Source organism: Saccopteryx bilineata, chromosome 7 (genome assembly GCF_036850765.1).
Source record: "Saccopteryx bilineata isolate mSacBil1 chromosome 7, mSacBil1_pri_phased_curated, whole genome shotgun sequence".
NCBI classification, from domain to species: domain Eukaryota; kingdom Metazoa; phylum Chordata; class Mammalia; order Chiroptera; family Emballonuridae; genus Saccopteryx; species Saccopteryx bilineata.
Window position 1 is genome coordinate 72,287,503 of NC_089496.1, and position 19,463 is coordinate 72,306,965.

General features: G+C 52.2%; 1 protein-coding gene across 1 annotated transcript; it reads right to left on the reverse strand.

Moving 5' to 3' along the window:
* Positions 1-631: 631 nt before the first annotated feature.
* CRABP1 (cellular retinoic acid binding protein 1) lies at positions 632-7,555 on the reverse strand. The gene is made up of 4 exons (XM_066239292.1): positions 7,417-7,555; positions 6,757-6,935; positions 4,769-4,882; positions 632-907 (listed from the first exon to the last, which is right to left on the reverse strand). Exons 1-4 carry the CDS (start codon positions 7,484-7,486, stop codon positions 857-859), a joined length of 414 nt encoding a protein of 137 aa, XP_066095389.1. The 5' UTR covers positions 7,487-7,555; the 3' UTR covers positions 632-856.
* Positions 7,556-19,463: the final 11,908 nt, after the last annotated feature.

The window sequence follows — 19,463 nt, forward strand, 5'->3', positions numbered from 1 at the left end:
TCCTGCCCTGTAGATTCCAGCCAGGCTTGGCTAATGGGCACAATAAGTAGATCAGACTGAAAGGTGGGAGGTCAGGATCCGTAATCCCCCAGTTCCAAGCCAAAGAGACCCCCACCCACCTATGAACATTGGGGCCATGGTTGCAGAGGCTGTTCCTCTGTGTGCTGCCACAGTTCCTCACAGCTCTCAGGGTATAGCTCCTGTGGGCTAGTGACACCTCTGTCTCTTCCGTCTTCAGGCCTGGGGCAGGGAGGGGTTGGGGGAATGGATCGGCTAGGCTGCTGCTAATCCCCGAGTGTCTCCCATGCTTGGTTGGTTCTCTGAGTCCTGTCCACATAAACACTCCCTTCTAGTCACTTAACCCTGTTGAACTTGCCCCTTTCTTTCTTCCTTGGAACCACCAACATACCAATGAATTCAATGAAAAAAACCACAGTAAGTTCTGCACTTACTTGGACCCAAAGTAGGGAGTCCAGTTTACAGCCTCTGCTGTAGCTCTAAGCCCGTCACTGGGCAGCAGGCTGAGGCTAGCGCACTGCCCAAAGCAGCACAGTGCTGGGGGCAGGACAGCACGCACACAACGCCCCATGTTGAAACCAAGAGGTAGTGCAAAGACGGGAGACACCTTGAGACATGTCCAACTAGTTTAATGATGAAACCGTGCAGATGCCAAACTATGGAGCACCAGGGACATAGGCAGAGATGCCTCAGGGGAATCACTACAGCACGGGCTTGGGGAAATGGAATCACCTAATGTTGACACAGGGGAAGGGGACATCCACTGGCAGCTCAGACCTATGACATTCCTCAGGGGGACATGCATCGCACTCCCAAAGTAAGAGCAAGTTGGCTGCTTTCACTCTCGAACATAAATTCTCGTGCAAACCACGTCATCGGCGCCAAACGTCTGCAGAAGGGAAGGAAAACATTTAAAGCATATCACTAATAAGGCCACTTACTGCCCTGTTAAAAACTCTTTGAAACAGACATTCAATTTCCTGTGCCATGGGCTCATGCTAAGTGCTAACAGTTTTTTCTTTCTTTCTTCCTCCCGTAAGCCCTGTCTTGGCAGAGAGGCAACTGGGTATAGAATTCTGTTATATGTAGTTTTTCTTTGCTTCTGGAACTGGTGAATGCTGACATTAGAAATCCAAGTTTCCTGGCTTTGGTTTTGAAATTAAACTGAAAGGAAGACTGTCATATTGGACATTTCTGAAGTGGTTTCTGTCTTTTTTCAAAGTATTTCAAGGGAGCCAGGGCCTTGGGCAGCTGAAGCCCTGAGGTCCAGGGCTGTCCAGCCTGACGGGAGGGCTGTGCAGAGAGAGTGCAGAAGTGCCGTCCAAGAAGCAAGACTGGAAGTTGAGATGCTGTAAAAGTAACACTCAAGCCTGACCAGGCGGTGGCATAGTGGATAGAGCGTCGGACTGGGATGCGGAGGACCCAGGTTCGAAACCCTGAGGTCACCAGCTTGAGCAAGGGTTCAGCTAGTTTGAACAAGGCTCACCAGCTTGAGCCCAAGGTTGCTGACTTGAGCAAGGGGTCACTCGGTCTGCTGTAGCCCCTCAATCAAAGCACATATGAGGAAGCAATCAATGAACAACTAAGGTGCCACAACTATGATTTGATGCTTCTTATCTCTCTTCCTTCCTGTCTGTCTGTCACTATCTGCCCCTCGTTCTGTCTGTCACAAAAAGAAAAAGTAACACTCAAGTCACCTGCAACTTAGAAAAGAGGTCTCAGCTACAAAAGCATAGCGTTGGTCCCAGATCAGAGCTTGGCATGTGTCCCTTTCCTGACAGTTTATGGATAGAAGGGAGGAATTGAACAGGGTGATCCCAAAGGCTCTTTCCAGTTAAAATCCATGGCTCTTCCACAGAAGAAGGATGGCTTTCTTTTGGCCGCTGAAGTCATATCACCCATGAGTAATTTGTGCAAATTCTCCCAAATCAGCAATTACACACAGGCCTGCTCCCCTGGGCTCCCACAGGAAATGAAAAGGGAAACCAACATGCATTTTAAAAAACAAAACCAAAAAACAAGAATTCCCCAGGCTGTGGACCTGATGTGGGTGTCTGTGTGCAGATGGACATTTTTCAGTGGGAGGGTCCCCATCTTTCAGATTCTCAGAGGGGCCGGGGACTCCAGCATGGTTAAAAGCTCTAGACTGAGAGCTTGGATATGCTTGGCTCTTCAGATCCTCACTTTGATCCCTCTGTTGGTAATGAGATGCTCTCACAGAGCACGTGGTAGGACATCGTCCCAAAGCGCGTGTTTACACTAGTCATTAGAGGTTATTAGGGAAGCAAATCCTCATCCCTGGTTTCTTTCCTAAGAAGGGAACTCCTGGTCACACTGGCACAGTTGTACTTGCTCTAGGAACCTCTCTATCCTGCTCTCTTTCATTTTTAAATTTCATTTATTGATTTTTAGATAGAGGAGGGGGGAGAAGCAGGAAACATCAACTTGTACTAGTTGCTTCCTGTTATGTGCCTTGACCGAGCAAGCCCAGGATTTTGAACTCGCGACCTCATCATTCCAGGTAGATGCTTTATCCACTGTGCCACCACAGGTCAGGCTGTCCTGCTCTCTTTATTGTCTCTGCATTAGTGAGGAAAGCAAACCATTGTGTGTGCTGGGGACAAGGAGCTCCCACCACCACCATTCACCTCTCAGAACCAAACTATGGCCATGGAGTGTCAACTGGAATGCCAACGTTTGGACACTAGACTATCTGTGCTGTAAGGACTGGAGTTGACACCTCACCCAAGCTGACAAATGGCTTCAGGACATGAGAAGAAATCACCACGTTTCCAACCACATTTGAAATATCCTTCTCAGCCTGGAAACTATGATAAGAGACTCCCAGAATGGTAGACTATACCAGAGTGGTTTGAGGCAGATAGAGAGTTTTCAATAGAAGGCAACTTCGAGCTCGGTAGTGATGTACTGTTGGGCCCTGGGATGGCTTATTTCAATGTCACTATAACTAATTTGCCTCTAATTATACAAGCCAGTGTCTCCCTACATTTGAATGTATTAACGAGGATAACCCTTAAAATAAAAGCCCACATTGCAAACCCCAAATGCGCATAATTAATGCTCCCTTTGAGGCACACGTGCAGGTCGGCAGCCAGGGAAGGATGCAAGGGTGAGGCTGTAGTGGGGATTTGGAGGTGGTGGGGTCCTCTACAGCCTGGCAGAACTGGGCCTGTGCTCTGGCTGCTCCAATACTAAAGAGCTTAATAAAATCAGTTTCTTAAAGAGCAAACCGAGCCTACTTTGCCCTCAGCCATGCTCAAGAATGCTAAAACCATCTCCCTCTTTACTAACTCTGGGAGCAGTGAACCATACATGTCCTTTCCCCCTACATGTCCATGTCTCAAATTGCTCCCCCAACCCTATCAGGTATTCCCTCTCTGGAAACAACATACCCAGGTTGCAAGCAAGCCAGTCCTTTCTCTAGGAAAGGAGAGAGCCTGTGAAATCATTCCAGGACAAGAGGAGAAAGAAACCAGGCAAAGTGACCTCGACTAAAGTAACAAAGACAGCGCAATTCAGATCTCCTCGCAGAATAAACAAGGACGTAATCTTAGGGCTGAGAGGGACCTCAGGGACCAGAGTTTAGCCCTGCCCCGCCTCTTAGAGGTTAGGAATGGAAGGGCCATGCCCAGGTCGGTCAGGCAGCAAGTCCTTTCCAACATTTCAGGGTGAACTGCCAAGTGGGCAGGCGGGCAGTCTTAGAGGGGGTGTTAACATGTCTGAAGAGAACAAAGGATATCACTTCTTGGTGACCTGCAACAGCTTTTCCATTTTCTGATCTGGGGGACAAAAGGTAGCTGCCAGGAAAGCATGGTCTGCTGTGCTGAACACAGAGGGAGAATAGCATGGGGTGTCCTGCCCTCCCTGTCTAGGGTAAAGGGGGACGAGGCATGTGATTGAACTACATAGGTTTCTAAGTTAGCCTCGCCAGATAAATTCTCTGTGGCCAGAATGTTTTAATCTGAATACTTTTAGGGTACAGCCCACCCTCTCCAGTTTTAAGGCCCCAGCCTCTACATTGTGTTACACTCAGACACAATGTGAACTGTTACACTCAGAACTGTTACACTCAGTTCCCAAGTCAGCACTACTATCCTGGCCATTGGAGTTTGTAAATCTGGGGACAGGGAGTTTGGAAGGTGGGAACAAAAATGTTCTCTGAAGGGCCTGACCTGTGGTGGCGCAGTGGATAACGCATCGACCTGGAAATGCTGAGGTCGCCGGTTCAAAACCCTGGGCTTGCCTGGTCAAGGCACATATGGGAGTTGATGCTTCCAGCTCCTCCCGCCTTCTCTCTCTCTCTCTCCCTCTCTCTCTCCTCTTTAAAAATGAATAAAGAAAAAAAGAAAAAATGTTCTCTGAAGGCTCCCAAACCTGGCATGCTGAAATTTCTGAAATCTTCCCCAGGCAGAAAGATTCCCCAGGGGAGTGAGAAGGGAAAAGAGTGAACCCTGAGACCTCACAGAGCCCAAGCATCAGGAGCTGGGGAGGGGAGGCTGGCTCAGGGCCAGTCCCTGAGTCACTGCAGGGAGAAATTTGGATGGTGACAGCAGCCTGCCTCTAGCCCCTACTCAGCCCCATCTGAACAATGATGTCCCTTGACCTAATCTGTCATCTCGGGCTTTCTACTTGCATTTTAACCCAGGGCAAACAGTGTTTCTCCCTGAATGGGTGAGGAAGGACCACACTCCTATGGCATCATCTGGGGGACTGAGTCAAAGGCCCTCACCAGGATGAGCTCGTCGTTGGCCAGCTCGCGGGTCCAGTAGGTTTTGGGGCCATCCCCCTCGAGGAGAGTTTGTGTGCAGTGGATCTTGTTCTCATTCTCCCAAGTGGCTAAACTCTGCGGGCGGAAAACCATTAGTGACATTAATTACGATCGTGGCAGTGAGAGCACAGACAACAATGAGCACCAGAGAATAACTGCTGTGCAGAGAAGCAACACATGATCCCTGTCGGCAGGGCTCAGAACCTCTCTGCCACACCTCTGAGTCCAGAATCAGAGCGCCAGTCACAGATTTATGGGGCATATGCATACCTGGTATCACACACACTCACTGAAGCAGCGAAGGCTCAGGCAGGCTTTACAGCTCCAGGAATAAAATTTAGAGCATGCAATGATTCGTTTATGGACAAACCTTCAAGCACTTTGGATTTTAAAAGCAAGAATCTTCACATCAGAGCTACAAAATTTTACAACAGCTAAGACACTATGGTTGTAACCACACCCACAGGCAATCAGGAGCTCTGTTCCTTGCAGGGATTTGGGGAAAACGCCTTCGTTTCTGTTTGTTTGACCCCATCGGCCAGCTCTGATAAAACTCAGTGTCTCTGGCTTTGAGGATAAAAACTCTGCCACCTTCGAGGCAAAAATTTTTTAAAGAAAACAGAACACTCTGAAGGGTCCTTATGCTATTGGGGGGTGGGGTGGGAAGCAAAAGGAGGGACTTCCTGCCATCTCCCCAGTGTCTGCATAAAGCAGAGCTGCGGAGAGGGCTGGGGACCCAGGACAGAATGTGCACACACTGGTTTTCTAACTCACACATGGGGTAGTTCATCAGGCACGGTGGGGACAAAGCCCCACTCAGGCTGTCCTGTGAGCCTTTGAATTTTTATCAGAATTGCGTCTCTGGCAGTAGCCACCATCCATGTTCCCAAATTGAGCCTTGCCTGTTGCCAGCCCTTCTCTCTAATGACGCTATCCTGCTCTTCTGTTTTTACAATCAATGTGGTGACAGGGGCTCGGATACCCCCAGCTCCAAGCCTGGACATCATTTTCAGGCTGTTCCAACTCTAGGGGTCAAATATCGTTACTTGGGTCAGCATGCTTCCGGGGCTGTGTCTCTGTGTCCTTGTTCTAAGCCCAGTGCCCAGAGGGCCCGCTCTGTACATTAGACAGGCACCATTCAGGAAAGGTAAAAGCAATTTCTCACTCTCTGGAATGTCATTAGTTTTTCTTTTTTCTAAATACCAGGGAAAGGAAGACATTTTGTCACTTTTTAAGTAAGTGGTGGCAGTAGCGATTGTTTTTCCATCTGTCCTTAAAATACTCAAGTAACCAATCCTCCCTTCCACTCTGAGATTAACCAAATGCAAACTTGATCATCTGAAAAAGGATTGGATAGCCCCTTGCTCTCCCTTACCCCCGTGTAAATCCGGGGCTGATATACAGAGAAATACAAAACTCTTGCCCTTGAGGACTGATAGCACTTATTCCATTCCCAGCCAGAATCTACCCTGGTTTTGGACAGATTCCACCTTTCCTTTAAGGAACCAGTAAGGACGAGCGGGAGAGGTGCCACGGCCCCCAAGCGTCCTGAAATTGGACCCAGAGCGTCCCAAGGGGCCCAGGACGTGGGGATGGGACGCTAGAGCTGCCTGCCGATCCACCTGCGACAGAAAGATGGATCCTTTCACCTCTTGCTCCCGTGCTGCCCGCACCTGGGGTCACTGCAAAGCGCTGCAGAAACTTGGGCGGGAACGCGGCGCGGCTATTAGCACTTGGGGAGGAGGCTTAGGGACGAGGTTAGAAGGGAAGGGGTAGAGCTTTCTACCGAGCCCGGGGCACCTGGCTGCACAGATATCTCTACAAACTGCCGGTGCACGCACCCTGCCAGTAAAGCTCAGCACCGGCTGCAAGTGGGGGACGGGTGCGCTTGGCTGGCGTGGTCTATGGGCGAGACTCTGGGAACCGGGCGATGCCTGTTCTGGGCTTACCCTGCACTTGCGTCCGTCCACGGTCTCCTCCTCAAAGCCTTCTCCGACTTTGAAGTTGATCTCGGTGGTGCGCACCGTGGTGGATGTCTTTATGTAGAACTGGTCCCCGTCCTGGCGGATCTCCACGTGCGGCTTGGACGCAGCCGCCACCGCCACCTTCCGCAGCATGGCGTTCACACCTGCCAGGAAACACGCGTGCCGCGAGCTCCAGTACCAGGACTGGGGGCACCTCGCACACCCTCTCTAACTGCAGGTAGGAGCCTTAAAACGGAGCTGCTCCTCCCCTTACCCTCGCCCTGATTTTCCAGATGAGAAACTCAGAGAGGGTAAGCGGCTTTTCCTGGGAAGCACAGTGAATTCGCGTCAGGGCCGGGTTTCAAACTTAGTCCCCAAAATTTAAAGTCCCTGACTCTCCTTGGATTCCAGAAACAATCTTTCCTCGCGATGATCGAGCACGAGATAAAGGCGGAGCCGTCGGGGATGGCTCCCAGCACCCAGCAATGTGCGCTGTACGCAGGGGTTGCGGGCTCCACTCCCGCTCCTTGGTGGGATGCGCCTCGGATCTATCGCCCTGGGTACTTTCTTCTGCCGGGGGTCAGTCCCCAAAACCCACCCCCTGAGGGCCTGGGGCACCAACAGGGAGCATCCGCACCAGCTTACCCAGGGCCTTGAGCAGCTCGTCGAAGTTCTCGCTGCTGCGCATCTTCCAGGTGCCGGCGAAGTTAGGCATGGCGTGGCGGTGGTAGCTGCTGTGGCGGCGACGGCGGGCGCACTCGGAGCTGCACCGCGGAGACTGCGCTCTGCGCCCAGCGCGCGCCAAGTCTACGGAGAGCGCCCCCCACCCGCCCGCTGCAGCCCCGCCCCTGGCCCCGCCCCCGCGGCCCCTGCAGGGCGGGAGCCCAGACCCCACCTCCTAAGCCCCCAGTATGCCCTGGGCAACTGGGTCTCCAGGGTGCAGGCCTGGCACCCGCTCTCTTCTAGCTGGACGTGGGGACTCTTCTGCCACACCTGAAGCCAATCTTTTTAAAGTGGGTGCTGGGAGAGGATTAGGTGAAACAAGATGAGCCACGAGGGGACAATTGTGGAAGCTGGGCCGTGGGGACTTGGGGAAGCATTATACCCTTCTCTCCACTTTTGTGTGTGTTTGAAAATATCCATAATATAAAATAGTGGGGCCACCAGTGGATGGGAGCTTCTCTCTCCCACCCCCAGCCGTTTTTCTGGTGTGCCCAGCTGATCCCTTCTGCTCTGAGCTGTAGATTCCATTCCACATCCCATACTCACCAACCACTTGAACAAGACCAATGAGAGCAAGAAATTGGGAAAGCCTGAACCCCTCTCCTAGCACCCTCTTGTGCACAGCTGCATGGAACCCAGCACCCTGCAAGATTGTGAGTCCTTTACGTTGGCAGGGCAGGGGAAAAAACAGCTTGTGCCAAGGAAGAGCTGTGTGTTTGAGGGACTGTGTGCCTCAGTGCGGCTGGTGTGAAGCAGGTGAGGCAGGAGGTGAGCAAAAGACATTCACTAAGTGCCTAGGGCCACAAAGACGCCTAGAAAGGCTTTGGGTAGAGGTGAGCCCTGGTTCTATTGCATTTTTGTCAATTTGCCATTGCTTCAGTGTGAAGAGTAGATGGAAGGGGGCAGACATCGCCAGGGACACAAGAAGAGGGCCCTTGCCCTGTGTAGGCAAGAATGGTGTGTGCTGTTGGCAGTGGAGTCGGGGAGGCGACAGGTTAGAGAAAAAAGGTGCTTCCCTTATGCCAGTCTGTGATTTGAGCTGGGCATTGCAGCTACCTGGGCAAGCTTTCTCAACATGCAGATTCCCAGGTTCCAGCCCTGGAAATGTGGATTCAGTAAGTCAGGGGCAGGGCCCAGAAAGCTGTGACTCATAGGCTTTCCAGGTGATGGTTCTTGTACAGCCAAGCTGGCCCTGCAGTCTTCCATGACCCGCTCACTGTACCTGCAGGGGAAGGGGACGTGGGAGCAAGAGGCCAGGTTGACTCCAGGTTTCTGTCTTAGTAGGTGGGAAGAAAATGAAGGGGCTTGAGGGTGCGTTATGTCAGGGGCTGGCAGGACGGCGTTCAAGATACTGATAAAGTTGATGTGTATTATGAATCCTAAAGAGAGGCATTAGGTATGCAGTGTTTCCTGAACCCCTGAGTCTCATATCTGTGGAGTATCCTGCAGCACTTACTATGGTCCGTTCTACAGGAAGGCAGCAAGAGTCAAGGAAGAGTTTTAGGAGCAGTGATTTGGTCAGATTGCCTTTTAAACAGATCCCTCTGGTGGTCAGTATGGAGGGTGAATTGAGGGACATGGAGAGCTGATGCCTGGAGACCAATGAAGGGTCCTGCAGTTGTCCAGGCAAAAAATAAAGAGGGCTCAAGCTTGAGGAAGGGTCAGACTGAGAAATGTTTGGACAGTAAAATCAATGAGACAGGTGACTGGTTGAGTGTTGGAGGTGAAGGACAAGGGCGTATATGTGCTCGGTTTCTGACAGAGAGGTGGCGTGGAAAGTAAGGCCACCAACCCAAGTGTGCTGGTCAATTTCATAGGAAGGACACAGAGTCCACCTTGGATGTAAGAGCTTTGAGGTTCATAGAGGCGTACAGCTGGAACTGTTCAGAGCGTGAAATTTAGTGAAAAAGGGGGGAGCGTCCTCGAGGGCCTTTAGGAAGAGGAGAGTTGGTTTGGAACTAGTGTGGTGCCCTGGGGGAAGATAGAGAAAACTTGGTATGGGGTGGAGGTGTGGGTAACATACAGCGCAGAACTTGAATTTGGGAGGTACCTCAGGCTTCAGAGTGGAGCTCTGGTGGGGGAGTAGGAGGCCTAGTGACAGGGCTTGGAGTTTCAGAGAGAATTCTGGTGACACATAGTCTGGCAGGTTGGCAGGGCCTTGACTGGGTGACCAAGAATGGGAGTCAAACTCCGGCCCCTTGCTCCTTGGTCCAAGGAGATTGCATTGGCGGGCAGGCAAAGGTGGTTTCTTGGCTGAATGCAGCTGCCCACTATCACTCAAGCCTCCGTCTGTGGTTTCTAGCACAGTCCAAGGGTGCCCTGTGTGCGTGTTGCACAATCACACACATGTGCTTGTGGTCAGGATCCCCTTCTGGTTTCGGTTGGAACACTGACCTTTGCATCTGTGGAGCAGAAAGACTTGGAACATCAGATCCACGAGTAAATTCACTGACTCACTCAGTGTTTTTGGAAAAAATACACTGGGCTAGGCATGGGATTCGGAGGTGAAGGGACGTGGCTGGGACATGGCGGGACTCACAGGCTGGGGGAAGATAGCTGCTGCACCAAGATCAGGTTTGGGACAATGTGTAAGTGCTGTGAATGGGGGTGGGGGACATCTAACTTCTGGGGCATCTGACCTTCCCAGAGAAGGTGATACTAAGCTCCAGCAGGGCTTGGAAGGATAACTAGGATCTCAACAGGCGGAGAAAGGGGAATAGCCTGTTGAATAGGAAACTGCAGAATCAGAGGACTGGAGCTCTGAGCCCCTGACAGCTCCACTGCGGACATCTGCAAGGAGAGCCCTATAAAATGGGCTCCCCTTGGTATCAGGTAGCCTCACCTTAGGATCAGAGGATCCCAGAGTCCAGGCCAAAGTGGATGTCCTCAGCTGGCTGCAGTTGCAGCCAATTCCTGGTGTTACCTCCCCCCCACCCCCCATGTGGATTTCAGAGCTTGGGCCTTCTCTCCAAGACCCGTTTGTTCTCTGCTGGTCCTCCGGCAGCTCCTGCCTTGGCTTCGCAAACTCCATGTTGCCAGCTTCTCCCAGGCCACTGACCTGCCTCTGTTGTCCCTGTTGGGGACATTTCTGCTGAGGTTTGCTTCTTCTGCCTGGAGGCATGCCAGTACCCCAGCCTCCCAGGGCCTGCTGGCCTGGCCCCAATGCCCTCCGGCAGGCCAAATTCAGGCTGGAATAATGGAGGTCAGAGTTCAGTCCGGAAAGCTGGGGGCTCTGAGGAGGGTCCCAGTGGGGGTCTTTAGGACACAGTGGAGGGGAGGGGGGCTAGGGCCACTTTGCTGGGACAATCTGAGAGCAGACCAGGACAAAGAAGAGCTGGATTCCTGGGGAAGTCTGGGGGTGGGGCTGCACATGCCCTGCTGGGTGTGGGGGGAGGTCTTCTAGATTAATGGAGTAGAACAGTGGTCCCCAACCCCTGGTCCGCGGCCCGGTACTGGTCCGTGAGCCATTTGGTACCGGTCCACAGAGAAAGAATAACTTACATTATTTCCGTTTTATTTATATTTAAGTCTAAACAATGCTTTATTTTTTAAAAATGACCAGCTTCCCTCTGTTACATCCGTCTAAGACTCACTCTTGACTCTTGTCTCGGTCATGTGATACATTTATCCGTCCCACCCTAAAGGCCGGTCCGTGAAAATATTTTCTGACATTAAACCTGTCCGTGGCCCAAAAAAGGTTGGGGACCACTGGAGTAGAAGGTATACTAGTGGAGAGTCAGGGGTGTCTGGGGATCATGGAGCCCACAGGAAAATAAATGCAAGTAGCAGACATTAAACATTGACTATGCCAGACCCTGTAGTAGGTGCTTCGTAAACATTCATTCATTCATTCACTTATCTATCCATCCATTATTTATCCACTGCCCTCTGGGAGTGATACTCATCACAAATGGGGACACAGCTCACTCAGCTGGTTAAAACAGAGCTGGGTTGAACCCAGGTGGGCTTGCCTTTAGATCTTTGCTCTTACCACTCCCTCTGCTGCTTTATTGTGCAGATAGGAACCTAGAAGTGGGGGAGGGGTGCCTGTCCCCAGGTCACATTGTGGGGTGAACTGGAGCTCTCATTCCCTGCCCTCTAGCCTCGGGGCTGTGTGACCCCTGAGTGCTAATGAGGACAACTCTGCTTGAAACCAGGACCAGTGAAAGGGTTGTGACAGGTCCATGTCTCTGTTGACCCGGGCTTAGTCCTGGCTCACCAACTGTCCTGCTTTGCCTGGGACCCAGGGGTTTCCGGGACGTGGGACTTTGAGTGGTGAAATGGGAATGTCCTGGGCAAACTGGAATGAGTTGGTCACCATTTCCATGTCATGATCTGGAGACATGTTCTCCATAATTGCACTTGTGCATTCATTCATACCCTCTTTTGTTGTACGAATCTACAAACTGTGGCTGCATGTCTGTGTGTCTGACTGGGCACAAGTGTCTGTCTGTGTATGTCTCCCTCTCTTCGTGTTCATCCCTCTGCATGCTCAGGGATGTTCTATGTCTTGTTGTCCTCATGTGTGTGTCTGTGACCCTCCCTGCCCGTGAGCATGTGTCCTTCTGTTGGCCCTGTCTGGTTATGTGCGCCCCTCCTGGGTCCCAGCCATGTTCTTGTCTTCACCCCACCATGCACTGATGTGCTTTCTCAGTCCAGCCCCAGGACTCTCGAGCCAGGCCCATCCCAGAACCATTGCAGCAGACTGTCTCGCCACCCACTATCCCTGCAGTCAGTGCAGCCTCCACTGTGACCCTGCACGCTGCCTCACACTCCGCAGGCCAGCACCTGGGGCTCCTTCCTACTTCCCAGCTCTTCTTCCCTCTCAGCACCCTCCCTCCTGCACGAGTCCTTTCTCAGCCCTCCCATAATGAACCCCTATCCTAGAAGTGTCACTACAACATCCTCTGCTCTGTGAATCCTCCCTGTCTCCTGGGGTGGAGTCAAGCACTTCCTCCTCAGCACTTCCACAGCCCCAGGTGCATAGGAGCAGAGGAGAAAGACCGGTCACTCACCATTTATGGTGCCTCCTGGTGCCAGACATTGGGCGATGCCCGGGCAGACTGTCATTTAATTTTTACAACCATCCTGTGAAAGGAAACTAAAGCTCAGAAAGGCTGAGACATTGGCCCAAGGTCACACAGTTGGGAGGAGATGGAGCGGGTTCCTTCCACCAGGCTGCCTGGTCACTGCTTCCTGCCCCACAAACCCATGGACCTTTTTCAGGCTGGGGCCACCTCTGGTTTGTTTCCACATCCCCAGTACTCAGCGCAAGCCCAGGCACCTAGCGGACACTCCATGAAGGTTTACAGAATGAATGCCTGCTCTTGAAAATGACAACCTGAACTTTCATTAGTCTGATTTATACAAGTGCTGGGATCCTCTGGGTGCAAGGCTGGGGAACGGGTGGCCATAATTTATCAGAAAACACAGCAACTGTTCCAGCTTCCCTTCAGTGCAGAAGGGGAAGGTAAATTGATGGCCAACAGCTCTGCACCGGGAAGGCCCATCCTGCTACCAGTGCAAAGCATGTGACGTGCTCTCCGATCGTCCCCCACGTGGGCCCATCCACCTGCTGCCTGGAGGTGGCCACAGGGGGCTCAGCTGCCTCTCATCGATAGCCTGCTCACGATACCAAATGGTGCCTTTGAAAGTCCATAAAGAAAGAGACACCATTGGTGCCTGATCAATCACTGCTCGCAGTCCCTTGCGTGGTGCGTGCGGGCCAGCACAATGCCGCTGGTCATGGGGCTCAGTCACCACTACTGGATTAATGGTCTTTTAGACAAGAGCAACGCCCACCTCCTCACCCTCATCCCCAGCAGCCCCGGCTCCCTGCGGCCTCTCTAATCGAGGTTGACGGATGTGGGGCATGGGGTCTATCGGAGCCCCCAGGCTTCTCCTGGGGGCTGGGGGCAGGACAGCTGCTCTGCCTCCCAGATGTCCAGGGCAAGCCTTTCCCTTCTTGCCCTCAGTGAGGCAGCTGGGTGAGCTCTGGGAGCCCCACCTGATGGGCCTGGAAGGTGAGGGCTGGTGCACTGGTCGGCTTCTTCCCCACCAGTAAGCTCAGTGTCTCTCTCCCTCCCAGGGCTGCCCGCCTGGGCTGGGAGTGCTGAAGAGGGTTTCCGGCCCTTAGTGGTGACTGCATCAGCGCTGGTAACTTGAAAATTAATCATTCTAGTAAGACCTGCCCACATTCCTGCAGCACTGCAATCATGTTCCCCTCTTCACTGCTCTGCAGGCCCTGCAGGATGTGAGTATTTAATTAACATCCATCTCCTGCTCACTAGAGTGTTTGTAAATATGATTCATGGGCATATTGTTACCTCAGCTGAGCGCTCCGGGACCCCTCTGCCTGCCTGCCAGCGTCTATCAGCACAGCCAGCTCCTGGCAGCTAAAGCTCCTCATGTCCCCCCGGAGCTGCCAGCACCCTGGTGCCCCTGCAGAGCTTGGCACCATTCTGGGAACCCTGGGCCTAGACACAGCTTCCCTTCCTGTCCACAAGACCCAGGGTGGAAATCAGGCCACATTTTACATGGAATTTGGACCACAGTTAGTTAATTAGCCTCTGAGGAGGGACCCCAGGATCAAGGTCTGACTGAGGCCAGTGGTTCCGGGAAACAGGGGATCTCCCTTGAGAAGGCAGGACTCCTCCCCAGTCCCCACTTGGCCCTCCCCAGGGTGTAGAGAAGCCAAAACAGGATCCCGAAAGGTTCTGAGGGGGAGCACCTGACTTTGCGAGGTGAGGGAGGCACTCAGGGTGGAGGCCCTGCCTTCAGGCAACTGGAGGTCCTTTGAGCCCCAGGTGACCTCACACCTAGGCTGAGGAGGCTTTTACCTGCCTCCCACCCACAATTTTTAAAATGCCACTATTGCTGACTCTGCCCTTGGCTGGTTCCTAATGAAGCTCTAACGCCTCTGTTCCTACCTTGCATGGGTGCCTCAGAGATGGGGAGACTGGATCTTACAGGGGGAAGGGGGTGTTCCCTGCCACTGTCATTTTGGGAGGCATAAATGAAGGATAGCAGTGGGAGGCCAGGCCCAGCGGTCATCAGAGCCATCCATCCCCAGCCCGTGAGGGAAGATGGGACTCACTAACTCATTAACGATGACCTATCCATCCTCGATCAGCCCTGACACATCCATTGGCCTGACAGCTGACACAGCTGTCCTGGGGGCATCACCCTCTGTGTGGGGGTGGGGGACAGGATTGTCAAGTGGAAGAGGGAAAAGTCTGCTTGGGAAATTCTGTTATTGTCCCAACCACTTCAAAACTGCAGAATGTTGTGGGGTCAGTGGTGGAGCCTATGGTACAGACCTGGTATGACAGGGCTGGATCCCTGTCCTCCACGTGGCTTTATCCAGCCACGTCCCGTCTCAAGGATCCTCAGCATCCTCTTCTAACAACTTGGACACCAGGCCCTCCCTCGATCAGGTGTGAGGTTAGGCAAGACAAGAGATGGGAACTGCCACAGTGTTCACTTCAGAGGCTCCAGGATTGTTAACCTGAAAATGGCGCCATCCTGCTATCTACATGCTGGTCTCACTTTGAAAAGTGGGGCAGAGCCTGAACAGGCGGTGGCGCAGTGGATAGAGCATCAGACTGGGATGTGGAGGACCCAGGTTCGAGACCCTGAGGTACTTCAGCTTGAGCGCAGGCTCATCTGGTTTGAGCAAAGCTCACCAGCTTGGATCCAAGGTCGCTGGCTTGAGCAAGGGGTTACTCAGTCTGCTGTAGCCCCTGGTCAAGGCACATATGAGAAAGCAATCAATGAACAACTAAGGTGTCGCAACAAAAAACTGATGATTGATGCTTCTCATCTCTCTCCGTTCCTGTCTGTCCCTATCTATCCCTCTCTCTGACTCTATCTCTGTCTCTATAAAAAAAGAAAAGAAAAGTGGGGCAGACTACCCCGATGACAGGCTCACATCCTAGACCACAAAGTCCTTATGTGTGATTTAGGGAGGCCATCTGTAAACAAAGTCCAGGCTCTGGAAAGGAACAGAAGAGATAATAATTGAGCTGTTTGATTCGCCCAGTTGTCTGTGGTCCAGGACAGGGTTCTGTCTGCTCCTATGCAGATGTGGCTTTGCGTTTCAAGCTGTTTGTACAATGTAGCTGACCTAGGCCTCCTTCTCCTCAGTCCCCAGCAGCCTTTAGCACTGCTCACCAGCGACCCTCCGGTGGGCAAGCCCATTCCAGGTATTAGTGTACAGCTGGATCGACGCTGAATGGGGTGGGGGTGTCTGTGGAAGTTCCTCATGTCAGTTCTATTCCTGGCCCGGCTGCTGATTCCTGAAGGGACCTTAGGCAAGTCCATGGCTTTCTCAGGCCTCGCTTTCCCCAGCGGGCATGGGAACTCTGTTAGCCTGGACTTAACACAATGCCGATGGAGCTGTAGCTCCATAAGACCAGTCACCAGCTCTTGGGGGACAAACACTGGTATGGGTCAAGCAGAGTCCCCGCCTGACTCGCATGGCTTCTCAGGGCTCCTTTTCCCTCTGCCTTGTTCAGGTCTCTCTGGGTAAGCCCATTCGATCTGGTTTTGTCCAGTTTCCACCCAACAGCCAGCCCAGGTCTGTCCCGGGCCCGGATGTCTCCCAGGCAGCAGGGGCCTAGCGACAGTCCTCATTCATCTTCCCCACTGGCCCAGAGACAAAGGGCCTAATGTGTGTGCAGATGGGCCTGCCCTCCATTATCCCTCACAACCAGCGTTGATAATGGGCCTCCAATGAGTCCCCCGTGGCCACCTGCTGACAAGGGGTGGCCAAGCAAAGATGCATGCAAATACAGGGACCCAATGATAAAGCAAGCCTCTTGGGGGAGGTGGGAGGAGCGGGGAGGCATGACCACAGCCCTACGGCAAATCCCATCACTCATTTCTGACATGGATACATTATGCCTTTCAAACACCACTTGCCCCTGGACATTGAGCTGGCAAATTAATTGACAGGCGATCTGTGGAGGTAGCTACTACAGAGCAGGATCCTTGTCTCCAGAGGCCCAAGGAGTCATCATCTTCTGTGAGGACAGAATTATCCCTTGCCAAGGCAGAGCTCAGTGCCCTTCTGGGCTGATTGAGACCTTGGCCAGTGCCAAGGGCCTATGTGTGTGTGTGTTTAGGGAAACTGGGTCCCAGGGACAGCTTGATGGGCTCCAAGTGATAACAGGTCGGTGTGGAGCTGAGGCTGGACCCAGGGCTCCTGACCATTGTCCCACTCTTTACCTCACTGTGGGACTTGCCTGCACACTGTGTAAGACTCTGAGGTGCAGCTGGGCCTCTGGAGGGCAGACCTGGCCTTCAGCCTGTCCTCTCACAGGGCCAGCACAGGCCCAACCTTCCTTGGAACTGGGGCCTGGCCCCCTCCCTTGGTGAAGACCCAGAAGTCAAGGCCCTTCTGAAAGCAGGTACAGAGCAAATGGGACATGGGAGGAGCAGTGGGAATGCCAGCAGCCCTGAAGTCATGGGTGGCCACTTTCTAAATGCTTAAGGATCTGCACTAAAGGAGCAGGGGGCCACAGAAAGGAGTGGGCATCGGGGGCCTCAACTCACATTGGCTCTGTCCTGGAGGACATCACTTCTGGTGTCCTGTGGGGTGCATACTTATAAGGTGTGCATACCTCATGCACTCTGAGGTCAAGCATGACATCCCCACTGATATGTCAGAATCACTGGGATGGGGATCTGTAGCTGGTATGTGCCCCTTTATTGTGGTAGATTCTACGTACTGGTCAGCTACATCACATAATAACTTAAAATCACCCATGGGAGCTATATGAATACCACAGCCATCGGCATGTGCTGTGAACCAGGTTTAGCTCTTTCCCTGAAAAGCCTGCTTTGAATGTTTACCAGCATACCTAGAAACCCTGCTCTTCCATCCTCTGCTCCTTTGAGACTCTCATCCAGGTGGGTCCTCTTCATCTTCCTCACACCCTCACCCACCAGCCTCTCCTGTCTTATTCTCTGCAGACTATGGTGCTGGCTCACAGCTTCCCCACCAAATTCTTCCACCACCCAAGGGGCCACAGTCTCCTAGCAGGCCCACCATCCTGGACTCCCTGGCGTACCTACCTGACTTTGCTTTTTCCTAAGTCACCAGGTAAACGCCAAAGAGGTCTAGAAAGTCATGGTGGGCCCAGTTACAACAGACTTCTATGCACTCTGGGCTTGACCAGCCCCTGCCTTTCCCTATGCACAGGGCCTGTTTCCTCCAACTGCACTTGGACTGCCCTGAGTTTGAGACTCAGTCTCCCAGTGTAGGGTGGTTCCTGCCTATTTCCTAGAAGTTATCGTCATGATGTTTTGGCCTTCATTTTCTGGATGAGGTCCTATGAGTCCTTTTCTTGGGGTCCTATAATGATTCAGCAGCAGGTAGTCACTGCCTATGGGTCTGGAAAAGCTGAGGAGGGATCCCCTTCAGCAAGTACCTGCCAGGTGTCCAAGAGCAAGCAGAGACTGCTACCCTGTGGCCACGCATGGTAAAGCCCCAGGCTGGTGTTTCTATTGCTCAGACTATCCAGGGTAGAAAAACAGTTCCAGGAGTTTCTCTGGCTCAGCTAGCCTCCAATCCCCAAACCAGGTGAAAAAGGAGTCGCCAGCACCGAGTGTTCGAATTTGAATCCAGATTTCCGCCTCTGGCCCCGTAACAGTGATGTCCTGACGGTCTCAGCCACCCGTTTCCTTTTTGTGATCTGTTTCCCACTGTCCCCTCTCCTAACACTGTGAAATTGGGAATGAGAAAACAAATAGCTATCTCCAGTGAGGTCTGAGTTCCCATTTTTACTCTGCTACTAGCTGGCTGAGTTACCCTGGGGAAGTCATGGCCTCCCACCTTAGGGTCAGTTTCCTTCTCTGTGGAAAATAGGATTAACCCCTATGCTGCATTATTATCACGAGTATTCTGTGCAGTTGTGTTCTCAGCCTATATGTTCACAGTTGTAGCTCTCCAAATGTTTAAAACCAAGACAAAACTTTGTGAGATACCAGGTTTTCCAAAGTGGAAACGTACCCCAGATGGTGAGCAAGGCCATCCGCTGGAGTATGGGAAGACAATATTAGACCCTCTGATTATATTCATTTTAATCTCATCCACTGGCCAGGGCAAAACAGGTTTTTTAAATCAAAGATGACATACCTTTACTATGTATGATGCACTCTTACATCTTCTATACTTTTCTTAATCTAATCTCTTTTGTGTGTGTGTGTGTGTGTGTGTGTGTGTGTGTGTGTGTGTGTGTGACAGAGGTAGAGAGAAAGACAGAGAGAGGGACAGACAGGAAGGGAGAGAGATGAGAAGCATCAATTCTTCGTTGCTGCACCTTAGTTCATTGATTGCTTTCTCATGTGTGCCTTGATGGGAGGGGGTGCTACAGCAGACCGAGTGACCCCTTGCTCAAATCAGTAACGTTTGGGCTCAAGCCAGTGACCAGGGATCCCGCTGAAGCCGATGACCTTGGGATTTTGAACCTGGGTTCTCTGCATCCCAGTCCAACGCTCTATCTACTGCGCCACTGCCTGGTCAGGCTATTTCTTTACAAAGATTTTTTTTTTAATTTTATTTTAGAGAAAGGAGAGAGAGAGAGAGAGAGAGAGAGAGAGAGGGAGAAATGGGGGTGGGGGCTGAGTGGGAAGCATCAACTCTTTCAGCATTCTAGGCGGACGCTTTATCTACTGCACCACCACAGGTCAGGCTTTAGTCTCTTTTTTGGGAGATGATTAGTTGAATTTTTGGCTGAGAGAAACTTAGCCCTGGCCAGTGAGTGGCGCAGTGGATCCAACGTGGTCCCGGAGCACAGAGGTGGCTGGCTGGGCACCGATGTCTTGGGTTCCAGCATTGATCAGGGCACGTATGAGAAGCAATGACTGGATGCACAACTAAGTGGAACAGTGAGTTAATGCCTCTCTCTCTCTCTCTCTCTCTCTCTCTCTCTCTCAAAAATCAATGGGGGAAAAAACTGACTTAA